At 43.2% G+C, this 12,746-nt stretch overlaps 1 protein-coding gene across 1 annotated transcript; it reads right to left on the bottom strand.

The window, feature by feature from the left end:
* Positions 1 to 5,910: 5,910 nt before the first annotated feature.
* On the bottom strand, positions 5,911 to 12,381 carry RERGL (RERG like). Its single transcript, XM_088528451.1, has 5 exons — positions 12,235 to 12,381; positions 12,096 to 12,152; positions 10,521 to 10,594; positions 7,518 to 7,660; positions 5,911 to 6,361 (listed from the first exon to the last, which is right to left on the bottom strand). The coding sequence occupies exons 1-5, from the start codon at positions 12,284 to 12,286 to the stop codon at positions 6,079 to 6,081; spliced, it is 609 nt and encodes a 202-aa protein (XP_088384577.1). The 5' UTR covers positions 12,287 to 12,381; the 3' UTR covers positions 5,911 to 6,078.
* Positions 12,382 to 12,746: the final 365 nt, after the last annotated feature.

The following is a 12,746-nucleotide window of genomic DNA, read 5'->3' as shown; positions in this document are numbered from 1 at the left end:
TTGCAGAGCAAGGCATAAGCAACACAAAGATTTAATGCAGTTCATTTGCAAGTAGTCAGCTTGGTTCATTCTCTCTGGCTGGTAATTGCTATCAGGGTAAGACAGGCCGTGAGCCAGTCTTTCCTCACACACACTTTGCTGATACATATTTTCCAGGACAGAAAGCCATCTATTAGTTCAATCACTGGCTTGGGACTCAGAAGACCTGATTTAACTTTCTGCTCCACCTTAGACCTTTTGAGTTACTACAGGCAAAACATTTAAAATATGCCTGTGGTGCAGACTGCAGTGAAGCATGAATATCTGCTACTTAGTTTTTAATGAGCTAGCTAGGAAACACTCTGTGGCAGGACTCGGTTAACTTGCCTCAGCTCCATTTCAGACCATCCATTAATTTAACATGTGGTGGCTGGATTTTGGGGTATTTCATGAAGCTCAGTGAGGATCAAATATAATCCTGCTTCCCGACCACTCGTATTAAATAAATTTGGCATTAAATGACCCCAGTGGTCAGTTCAAGTTAGATGTTAGTTGGCTGTCTAACCATAGGGACTGAATTAACTTTATAAAGTAGGACAGATGGGCCCTGAAGGGCTAAAGAAGGGCAAAATAGCGAAGAGCCTCAAGAGGTCATATTTTGAACATCATTCATTTAACCTAACCTTAGAGGTTTCCAATCCTAATTACTTCTTAGATGGTGAACAACTTAATGCCTTTTTGGAACTTGCTCCACTTAGCTTATTGCAGAGATTCCTTGATGTGATAAATTTTTTGTTAGAGAGGTATCTAGTAGAGATGAGAATCTAGAAGTAGATCTAGATTTGTCCAGGAAAATCCCAACCTCATAGTCTTTTCAGTAAGTGACCTTTTCTCCAAAGATTGCATCGGTACATTTTCACAATGTATTACAGACCAGAAGGGAAGCCCTTCCCTACATGTGCCTTAGCTCCCTGCCATCCATCCCACCAAGGTATCATATATGTCTTAAGGAAGTGGTAGAAAGACCAACTGGGGCAAGACTTTCTCTCCAGATCCATGGGTATAGTTAGGAAAATGATAGATGCTTTTAAGCCCTTATGGAGGATATTAATATGCTTGGACAGTATATTAGCAGGAAACCTTTCAGCATCTTGGACAAGATAGCTGAACTTTATTTCAGCAAAACACCTGAGGAAAGATGAAAGATTATACTTTTATTAATAACAATGGTGCCAACTGAACACAGAATCACAGACTCACAGACTGGTTGAGGTTGGAAGGGACCTCTAGAGATCATCTAGTCCAACTCCCTGCTCCAGCAGGGACACCTACAGCACGCGGCACAGGGGGGCATCCAGGTGGGTTTGGAAGATCTCCAGAGAAGGAGACTCCACAGCCTCTCTGGGCAGCCTGTTCCAGGGCTCTGTCACCCTCACAATGAAACTTCATATTTTAAAAAATCAGTATAATGCATAGTAGAATTGTTGTATGGTGAGAAAGGGGGAGTATTCACCTGTTCGTGATAGTTTGTCTTGGGTTTTTATCACTGATGTTTCAGCCCCAGATGAAAGTAAAATGTTTCATGGCTCATGGAGGAGGATGAAGTGTGAGCGAAGAGCCACGCGAGGGAGCTATTGGAAGCTGTAAATTTGTCTCCCAATTAAGCAGCGTGTTCTCTGAAAGGCCCTCTGCTGAAGGCTGTACAACATTCACCGGAGCACAGCGTCTTGAAAATAAAGCTTTTCTGAGAGGGAATCCACCTGAGGGTTTATCGAACACTTGAAAATTGTGTTGAGTAGATTTAAAAAAACGGGCCTTTTAAAAGCTAACTCTTAATTGTATTTAGTTACCACAGTGTGTGCAGTTTAAATGTTTAAATTTCTACTTTTTAAGCCATAAAATGTCATGATGTCATTTTGCTTTTGAATATGAACATAGCAGTGTATGGGAGGACACATCTGCCTACATCATTTAGCTGAAACCCTGTGATAGCAGCTCCATTCTCTGCTTGTCTCAACTACTGTACATATTTCTCTGTGCTGTCAGAGAAATATGCACTGAAAAACCTCTGGATATTTTACAAAGTTGAGCAGAGATTAAACGCATATCTGAACTCCCAGCCAGAATTAAAAAAAAATGAATTTAGCTGTAAATGGCTCAACATAGGGATAAACGTGGATATTAATTATATAACTAGAGGGACTCAATTTACTTTGTAAAGCAATTAAAAGTAGACAGAAACTTATAGTCTGATTCTGAAGAAAGAATAATGTCTGTTTAAAAATAACGTCTTACCCAGAATAGCTTTCCTGTCTCATATAATTCAGTTGTGGAAGACAAAATACTTGTGCACTTAGAGCGCTGCTTCTCTACGGAAAAATGAAACCCAAGTTTTAAAACAATAGAGGTTGATACTTAGGCTGCCTGAGCCACATTTAGGCATGTAAGCAATGGATTAGCTTTTCAAAGAGGCTGGGCAGCATGTCAAAATTTTGCTTTCCCTTGTTTTCATTTTCCAGGGGCAGGTTAAGGTTGTAAAAAGGCCTCTGCTTCCGTGGCCTGCATTAAAGGGGAAAGGAGTTGAATATTCTTAATATAAAAATGGCAAATCTATTCTAGAGTACAATTTAATACTGCCCCTAGGTTATTCTAGGCTGGTAGTTTTGTTTGTTTGTTTTTCTTTCTTATTGCTTGTCTAAGAGCAGATAGGAAAGTATTCCTTCCAAACGCATTAACCAGAGGTAAAGTTTACCCCTGCTTCCATAAGCAAAGCGAATCTATAGGAAAACTTCATTAACCAAAAGCACCTCCTAACAAGAGCCATGCTGATGGAAAATTACTTTCTTCTTCTTGCCTACTTTATTTTTTTTTACTCTTGTCCTCAGTATAAAGAAATAGAATGTTTGGTCGGCCTGCTTAACACTATACATGCTTATTCCTTCTTCGGGGATTTTAAGCTTATTTCTATAAGACTTTTTCCCTCTGCCCTGTTGTGAGTGTGGCTATAATGGGATTTACAAACAAAAGTAGTTTAATGCTGACGGACATGACAGAAAGAGAAAAAGCTGCGGTTGTGCTTGTCTTGATTGTTTATTTCTAAAGGGTTGTGAGAAAGAGCTTCAAAAAACACCTGAAAGACACCTAAGAGACAGCCTGTGGGAGCCAGAGGCTATTACCTTTTTACTTCAGTAGACTCTCTGCTTTTATGTCACTGTTTCTGAAGTTTGAAAAAAAAAAAAAAAGCTGAAGGCAGTGAGAAGGAAAATCAAGTTCTGAGTGCCTTTCTTGGGTGAAATGTTACTGAAAGTGTAGAAAGTTCATCTGAGGAAGCACTTCATGACACCAAGAAACACTAACGCTTGCATGGTAATTTCAAGCTCTTTTGGTGAGAAAGGGTGGGTTTTATGTTGAAGCAAGCCACGTGGGCAAGCCAGAATGCACCATTTCCACCCTCCCTCCTCAAGGAGTTCAGTGCGCTGCAGGTGACGTCGCTGCACATGCAGCACGGAGATACAGCATGCACTTCATGCAAGAAGGGTTCCTGCTTGCATAAGGTAAATGATTCAATAAAGCTGTTGAGATTGAGGTTTGTTACCAGGCACTGTCTTCAGATGTGTCTGAGCCAGTAAGACATCAGCTTCACTTCTAAAACTCCCGAACATTTAACAATATAGAAATCGGTCTTCCAAGTATCCCATTTTTCTTTAAAAAGCCTTCCACTTTAAAGAAATAAGGAATAAACTAATAAAAGACACAGGAAGAACATAAACATTCTTCAGCCACTGAAAAAACAAATTCTTTCCCAAATTCTGCACTCTTCATTTACACTTACCAGCAGTAAGAAAGAAGTGAAATCCTGATCATAAACAAGTCATATTACCTGGGGGCTTCATCATGTCCAAGCCTTCTTGGTGCATCCTGCAACTGGGTCTCAGCTGGTTTTCAGGTGCGTTGCAGTATTCACCCATCTGGACAAGGGGGAAGCAAGTCTGTGGGGCATACTGCAAATTATACTGATCTTTGGATCAGCATACCAGCAAATCAAAACTAACTGCCTTCTCCGTGGCTACCTCACCGATTTTTTAAAAGAAATACAAAAGACTTCTCTGCTATTCACCGTATGAAGATATACAAAAGCTTCTTCAGTGGGGAAAGCTAGAATGTGTCTTGTGTTGAAGTGTTCAATTTCCAGATTTACTTTTCCTTCTTTGAGCTCTAGGTCTGCATACTTTGTTTTTACAGAAGTTAAACAAAAAAAGGTAAAGAAAAGCCATATTAATGAATCCATCTTGCATCCAGTTTATTTAATATCAGAGCAGTAATTACAGATAAATGTCTTCAAATCTGACACTGCTAGAACTGGCAAGATAATAGGTACCCTGACAAATCAATGGTTACTAGTAGTTTTGGAACTCCATGTGTGCTGAAAAGCTGAAGAAAGTACATGAGTAATCTTCGAGTTCAGTTTCATAGATACTGATAATGCTGTTTTAAATACATTACTCTCAATATGGCAGGGCAGCATCTGCATATAAAGTAGAGCTGTGCTTGTCAACACTGAGAACTATATACCAATATTTCCAATCTTTCAAACAAGTGAAAGAAAAAGTATATTTTTCATAAAAGCAAGAAGTGATCTTTGGTCAGCATTTATTAAAATATGTTTTATTTTACAACAATAGTGCTAAAATTGTATAGCTTTTTATGCAATCTTATGGGGGTGCACAATTTAAAATCAGTATTCTGCTCTGATAAAGTGATCTTATTAGCTTAGAGGCAAGTATAACTTCCTAGCAGAGGTAGTCTTCCACTCAGAAGCTTGCAGAGACTGAATCCCATCCGTCCCCTGGCAGGGGGGAGAGGCAGTCTTTCACCTTCAGATCACATCTTTTTCTTTCATAATATGTGTTTGAGGACAGCACTTTCAAACACACTGGGATAAGTCCTTATTTAGTTAAGTCTACAGCCAGAGCTCTGCATGTCTATCGGCAACATATTTGGACCTGTCTGATGTTTAATATCCACATTGGAGAAGTGTAGCTGACATTCTTTAGGACTCTCTCACACAGCATTTCAATACCATAGCAATGACTAGGCTTTAAAAGCATTGGTCTTTTAGGAAATACATTACACCCAAGTTAGGAACCCAGATCTTACCAGCAGCTTGACCTCTAATTCCAGGCCATAACTCATGCTTTGTGTCAGCACATGGGCATGGGCTTTACAAGCAACTAAAAGTGTGCAGGCCTATATCCACATTATAGGTAAGTAAACTTCATTATAGCAGGTGAAAACTGCTCTGCAAAGGGAGTCAGTCCAAGAAGTTACACTGACCTCATATTGGCCCTAAAATCAAATGATTTCAGTAAACTATGCCTTGCCAAGAACAGTCCCATGCACACTAGCACGTCACTTCTTACCCCCTTCAACCATCTCTACGTTCTTTTATCACTCAAAAACAGTACCAGAATGAGCAGCTCTAGTGCCTTGTTTACCTGCCGCTGGTACCTCTGCAAGGACAAGCAGCTTTGCAGTTAAGTATCTTTTCTATACTCTGTGCCTAAGCATTTAATTCATTTCAGCAGGTGTCAGCACCCTTGGGCATGTGATGATCCAAGTCTTTCTTCTGTGAGTTAAATACAAAAATGCTAATGCATACAGTAGCAGTATTTTGTTTTCCTTCAGTGCCAGTGCTCTCACAGTAAAGAACAAGTGCATCTCAGAGTTCGGAACAGGGTTGTTGGTCATCAAGGCTGAGTGCAGGGCTGAATTTACTGCAAAGAACACCTGGAAGCTCTCATCCAGGATTGATTTGTGCTGCATGAAAGCAGGGCTAAGCTCTCATACTCCAAACAGTTCATGAGACGAAAGGCGAGAGGGGCAGTTCAGAGGTTAAATGACGTAGCCCTAACAGTCTGCAGAAAAACTGGAAACAGAAGCTGGAGTCTTCTAAGTCTAGACCCTGTCCACTTGACCACTGTGTCTCCCATCTTTGGCTTGTACTATCTTAGTCCTCCAAACAGGGACCTTTAGTAGAAGGAACTGACTGGATCCCAACTGTTGCCTGTGTTGCCATTATTTCAGCTTCTTAGACATCTTTTACACAGATTTCCTCCTTTTTCCAAACATATTGTTGATTAACTTGGCCATTGACTTTGATCCACTTGGCCGTCTCTTCTCCTTCACTTTGAAATTTGAGGTGACATTTCTTAGGACTTTCATGAACATTGCCACTACTTCCTGATAGTGTTCTGCAGCTGACAGTTCACAAAATTGGCACTTGTTGTCCATTGCCAGCTTCTGTCCTTCATCCCAGCCAACCTCCCTCATGTGGCATAAATCTTGTTTGTTACCAACCAGAAACACTGTTGACTCTCCCATTCTGAAATTAAAAAGGTTCTGATTAGAGGAAGGCTGTATTAATCATATATAATGCATTCTCCAGTACTCTCTTAAATGCCATTTCAATACCATATATATGTATTACTGTGTGGTACTATATAATGCGTGTCTGTAAGCTATACTTCAGGATCAGAGGCACAAGGGTGGAGGGGAAGAAGGGAAGAAGCCTAATACTACCTGGAAAGGTTGTATGAGTTTTCCATTAGCCAGAGTCAAAACTCAGAGCTTTCTATCCAAAAAGTTTTTATAACACGAGGAAGTCCTCATTTTAATTTCTCTCTCTATAGTGGTTGTATGTATTTTTCTTCCACTACCGTTTTCATACTCCACAAGGCTGAATGTATTTTCCACTCCTGCATTGCACAAAGCAGCAAGTTGAATGTTCTCTGTCTTTGTAGATGAGAGGACAGATTTATCAAAGAGACAAGTCTAATCATACTAATCAGTGTCAAAGGCCTAATTCAGAAGAAAACAATGAAATCCTAATTCCAAAGTTTTTGCTAAAATACTTTCTTCCAAAGAGATGACATGAAAGGAAGGTCAGCTGTAAAGCAGACAGAAAAGCATTAAAAATTTACTGCTGATACAAAAAAAGGATTTTATTCTCATTTATTTTGGATGAGTCTTAGCAGCTTGATGCAAAATAACAAACCACTACATATATTCAGACTCTTAGAATTTTTGTTGCTCTTTTTGGGAGAATTTTATTTGTCACCACATGGTGAGCCATGACAAGTGACACTGGTGTCATCAGTAAAGGCAGTTTAGGAGAAATTCATTAACGGAGGGGAAGTGCTTTCTTCCCTTATTTGTGCATCTCCACTGGTAAGCGAGTGGGATGGAGCAGCCCGGAGGGGCCATGCCAGCGTTTTACCCGTGTGAATCATGGCAGATAGATCTGAAACGGCAGCGCTGTAAGAAATGAGTGAAAATCCTCGTGTATTTGGCTTTGGCCACACTGAAATAGCTTGTAATTTGTAAACAAACTTGCCTTCAAGTATCTAATTGTTGCTATTGTGTTCTGCTGGTGGGACCCTACGGGATTGTAATTGCTACCGGGATGCCTGCAGCTCCCAGAAGCGGTTGTGGATTTTTCTCGCATGTTGTTGGAGGGAAGCAGGACTAGCACCACTCACTTTTTGCAGGCTCCGAGGCGCGACTCGCGGACGCGGTACAGCAGCGCTTTGGCAAACGCGAACGACGCTCTGTCGCTGATGTCGTAGACGATGATGAAGGCGTCAGCCCAGTGGAGCTCGTCGGTGAGGGAGAGCTTCCCCCGCTGCGCTTGGAAGAGAATCAAATGCACATGCAAGGAGGAGGCTACTGCTGTCACTTCGGAGCACTCGCTTTGACACTGCGGCTGCGAGAACGCCGAATCTTTCATCGCTAAAGATATAAACAGGTCTGTGTGCTGCACTGATTTCAGGGCAGTCCTGCTCCTTAAAGCCTAAGGAATAACTGCTGCTACAGGTGGCACTTCGGATCATTGACAAATTCATGATAAAACACCTCTGCTTTGCTTAGCAGTGAAATTGTATTACCCCTACAGCCACTGCTTTCAGCAGAGTTATGCTGAATATTCTGCAGGGTTACAGGAGAAGGAAGTGTCGGCCATCAGTGTTTGTCAGTTTACAGCTGGCTTGCGTTTTGCACCCCTACTGTTCTGACCATAGTGAGCTTAATGAGTTTGTTCAAAGTTCTTGCTTCCCTCTCAATTCTTCTGAGCTTTGTGTTTTTCCAAGTCTCTAAATATTATTTTTTTCCTCATGGGATAAGTTTCCATAGGGACGGAAGATCTTTCAAACCGCAGCTGTCTTTGATATGCAAGGTGACAAAAGTTACTCAAGCGATGCTGTACTAGTCTTTGCAATCCTCCACCCTAAGAAAGGATTATAGTTTCTGGAAAGCAACTGCTGCGCACTGCTCTATTAAGCTAGGGAAATGGCATTTCAGCACTATTTTCTAAAACTGAACTATTTCTCTAAAACTAAACTAAACTTTGTGTCTTTAGTTCAGCACCAGCTAGCAAGGTCAAACATACGAGCTAGAAGAGGTGGAAAATGCTAGTCGTTGCCTGAAAATGTAGATTTTTTTTTTTTTTTAAAAAAAGCTCCTTCTCTTTTGCATTGGTGCGAGGGTACAAGTTGAAACAACTTGCTTTGCTGGACAGTAATTTGAGAATTGTTTAGGTTATTCCCTCATGAGTTTATCTTAATCTTTTGCTCTTTGCAATATATAATCTCCCACATCCTGTTCCACCCCTCCCCCAAGTTGCCTAAATTAGCTTCCCATCGGGACAGCTCCATGAAGGCTGTTGTGCTAAGAAGGCTGTAGCTTGACATGAGAAGTGGGAAGTGAATAATAGCAGGGAAATGAGGTGCATGGGAAAGAAAAGATGAAACACAAGTTTCCAGGACTGTCTGAATACTTCAGTGACTTGAATGGAAGTTTGTGAGCTTTGTGGCAGCTGTGCAGCAGGTTTGGAGGCAGGAAAGAGGAGATGTGTGGCAGCTGCTTACCAGATGGATGAGTGGAAAATAGGGAGCTTTGCAGAGAGGGAATCCAGATCCCTGAGGTAGCAACAAGATTTTGGGAAGCAGACACAAAAATAGAGAATTTTTCCTCGACAGCTTGACATTTTCTCAGGACCTGCTTTTCTTCCCTAACTCCCATGGGATGTAGTACCTCCATACCCCCATTCATCTCCTTTTAGTGTCACCAGTCCCATCCCACAAAAGTCAATACCACCTCTCCCTCTCGCTACCAAATTCCTGTGCAGGATCTTGGGGAGCGTCAGGGGCAGAGTAGCAGAACATAGCGAAAAGCCAAAGTTAAGCCTTATTCTTAAGGAAGAGCTGGTACAACCAAGAGAGCCAGAAAGAGGAGCTACCCTTCATCACACCTCACCTCCTGTCTCACAGAGCCGCTTGGCTGCCCAGGATGACAAGCTCTCTGCCCATCACACTTGCAGCTACACCCTGAGCACCCTCTTTCACGTGCCCATCATGGGCCTGTTCTGCTTTGCCTTAGCTAGCTGCCACTGCCAATGTTTTAAACATTCTATGAAGAGGCAAATCACATGCCACAGGACTTAATAAGACAGAAAGTGAAAGCTATGGGTAAGCTTAGGAGAGAGGTCTGAAGTAGGTGGGAGCAAGTCCATAGATCACTAGTGTTTGACAGATGGTGCAGCAAAGGAAGACTCCGTGGAATATTGTACTATTATAGAGGGGTTATATCAGAGCCTTGATTACTCTGTGACAAATAATATTGAGTAACAGGAGCAAGGATGCTTATCTAGATCTCCAGCCCGGGAAAATGGAGCACAGAATATGGATGCTGCAAGGAATTGCAAATCACTTCCCTTTTCTTCCCAAATGAAAGACACAGTTGCTTGTCCTCAAAAAGGACTTATTTTTTGTGCTCACTGGGTTGAGTTTTCAATCTTTGAACCAGTTGTGCAGTTTTAACACTCGTCCTAGTTGGTAGGAGACAAGCTCACAAGGATCCCTTCTGGACAGTTCATGTGATTAACTAGCCAGACCTATCTAGGTCTGCAGTTTATTACAGAGTACTAAAATCTTTCTATTCCTGTGATGAAGAAAAAGTTGCCATTTCTTTCTTTCAGGGTGCCTTACTGTGGTCAACATTCAGCTCTCAAAAGGTAGCAGTCTGCATGATTGCTTGCCTTTCATCTGTAAGTCTTGTTTCTAGGCCTATGCTTTGACTATTTCTACAAGTATTTAACATACCACTTGTTTTATAAGCAGAATTTCAGTCTTTTAGGAGATTTGATAAAACTGAATTGTATATTTTTATATAGAAATATATAACTATATACCTAAAACATTCTGTCCAACTTATCTGTATATTTAACTGTGTAACATGGGAGCAGAAGTTACTCTGGCTAGTAGTACTCCAAAAATGCGAAGGCATTGACACAAAAATGTAACTACTTCCATAAAATGAAAAATATTCAGTGTTCTGAGCCACAGCAACTATGCAGTTTAAATCATTACAGATAAAAATAGAGACTGCAGATTCCAAGTACAGACAGCAAGCTTGGATTTCCCTCACCCTTTCTTCCCTTGCACAGGTAGAACGAGGAACAGCTTTTATTTGGCCCCCAAAATGCTTACCTGTGAACAAGGGTCATAAATTTCCAAGTGGATTGGCCTTCCATCCAGGCATAAGTGTTTAGTGTAGATGCATTCTGGAAGATAGATCACATTAAAAGAAAACCAGCATTAGAAAGACTGGTGGTGGTAGTGAAGAAAGGGTAATGAAAGTAAGATTTGCTGTCTAATACTGAACAATTATTTAGTTCCTCCAGTTTGATATGATTTATTTATTTTTAAGCTGGAAACAGACACACTCATTCTGTAGCACTTGGGCAGCCATATGAGGAAGGGATTGGACAGCTCAAGTACCTTTTCGCTGTTGTATTCCCATGGAAGTGCTGGGGTGAAGAATGCTGTTAAATATTATTCTCCCCAGGTTGGAGACAAAGGGGGTTCAAAATGATCATAATCAGCTAAATGCAGATGACACTACTCACCTTGCTCTCAAGGTTTAAACTTACAGAAGTTATATGCCAGAGTGTCCCACTAGCTTTGACTGCATTGTCGTTCTGTAGTTTATTACCCATACTCCTCTTTCTCAACATTCCCTTTCTCTAAATTTATCTTCAAACAAACACCTATTTACAAAACCATTTACATATGGCTTTGGTTCTTTTTGGATTCTACTTGTCTCCTTGCAGTATTGGAGTCTCAGAACAAGGAAACCTGCCTTTAACTGTGGCTGGTTTAGGATCCACTCAAAGCGTGGGGAACGGTATGCAACGCACATTCAAAAGTTTAGATTATAAACCACCTGGGACACCAACTGTCCAGTAACAATGCTGGTAAACAACTTATGTAACTCTGCTTTTCAAGTAGGTTAGTTTGGATGTATAACTGAAATTAAACTTAGTGCTGCTCTCTGTGGAACATGGAAAGCTACTCAGATTCTTGCCAAAAATGTTTTTGATTTAAAAACCCGTAGATTGTAATCATCTCTGTTTATTAAGTTTTGGGACTTCTCATGCCACATGAGCTGGAAGGACACACTTCAAAAAACATCTGCATTCCTGCTGGATAGTACCTACATTGCTTCTCTGCAAGATGTGAGGGTTCAAGTCCTGCTTTGCTTTTCCTGGGATGGTAGCAGTGCCCTCAGTGTCAATGTGTTTATTCTAACATGAATGAGAAACGCTGTCCTGAGCTTGGCAAGACTTTCCGCAACGCTCCCAAACCAGCGCATTCCCACAAGAGCGGGGGCTCTGCATGGGGCTTGCTGTAAGCGGAAACAGCCTTGCTTCACCTCTCCTGTACAGCTAGTAAGGACACAGTCAATAAAATAACTTCAGAAACATCTATTTCTTCGCTCTCATCTTTGTCTGGTGTAGAGTGAGCTTGCTGCGGGCTACCCAAGCCTCGTGTGTCTCAGTTGCAGCCGAGTCGCTCCATGGGCGCTGCACCTGCGGCGTGCACTCACCACCCAAGCTTTGGGCGATGCTCAGCCCGCCCTTTCTAAGCTTCAGAGCTTACCATCACCAGGGCCCTCCGAGCGTCAAACAAACCCAGACTTAATCTCAGCCAAACTTCTGCTATGTGGGAGGAACCGCGCGCGCCTTTCCGCGGCCCCGAAGCGCCTCCCCGGGCCCCGCTCACCGGCGTTGGACGCGTACTCCCCGATGAAGCGCCGGGTCAGGAACCGCACCGTCAGCGCTGCGGGGGACAAAACGCCGCCGTTAGCACCGGCCCCGGCCCCCCGAGCGCGCGCGGAAGGAGCCCCCGCGCCGGCCCTTACCCGACTTGCCGGCGCCGCCGCCGCCCAGCACGGCCACCTTCACCTCGGCCATGGCGCTGCCGGCGGTGGCGGCCGCCCCGGGGCCGCCCCCCGGCGGCCTCCGTCGCTTTATGGGCTCCGCGCCGGCGGCGACGCCCCGCAGCCCGCCCACCCGCGGCCCTCCTGCCCCCGCCCGCTGCAGGAGGAGGGCGACGGCGATGGTGGTGGTGGCGGTGGGGACGGGTCAGTGGCTGTTTTCTTCTTGGGGAGGCGGCCGCGCCGTCGCGAACGGGACGGGCCGGAGGCTCCGCTCGGGCGCCCCCCCGTTCATCCCGCCCCGGCCTGGCTCTGCATGCAACTCCCGGTCCCCAGTCGGTATTTCCTGGTAAATGCCTGGCCTCGTCCTCTTCCCGCTCTGAAAGCCCGTCGCTACGCGGTTAGGAGCTGTCAGGTTGCTTTGCATTAAATACTTAAGTGTAAAACAGCCCCCCTCAAGATGTGCTGCAGCTCCAAGTCAGGGCTTGGCTTGTTTA

The sequence above is a fragment of the Tinamus guttatus genome, unplaced genomic scaffold (assembly GCF_059628265.1).
Source record: "Tinamus guttatus ecotype Peru unplaced genomic scaffold, ASM5962826v1 Tinamus_guttatus_pri_ptg000308l, whole genome shotgun sequence".
Taxonomy (NCBI): domain Eukaryota; kingdom Metazoa; phylum Chordata; class Aves; order Tinamiformes; family Tinamidae; genus Tinamus; species Tinamus guttatus.
Note: the sequence above shows the minus strand (reverse complement) of the source record. Positions and strands in the feature narration are given on the sequence as shown.

Coding starts and splice junctions, on each gene's coding strand:
- RERGL (XM_088528451.1), bottom strand. CDS start 12,286: ATGGCCGAGGTGAAGGTGGCCGTGCTGGGCGGCGGCGGCGCCGGCAAG. Junction 12,153..12,234: donor CGGCGGCGCCGGCAAGTCGG/GTAAGGGCCGGC, acceptor TGTCCCCCGCAG/CGCTGACGGTGCGGTTCCTG. Junction 10,595..12,095: donor GGAGTACGCGTCCAACGCCG/GTGAGCGGGGCC, acceptor TCTATCTTCCAG/AATGCATCTACACTAAACAC.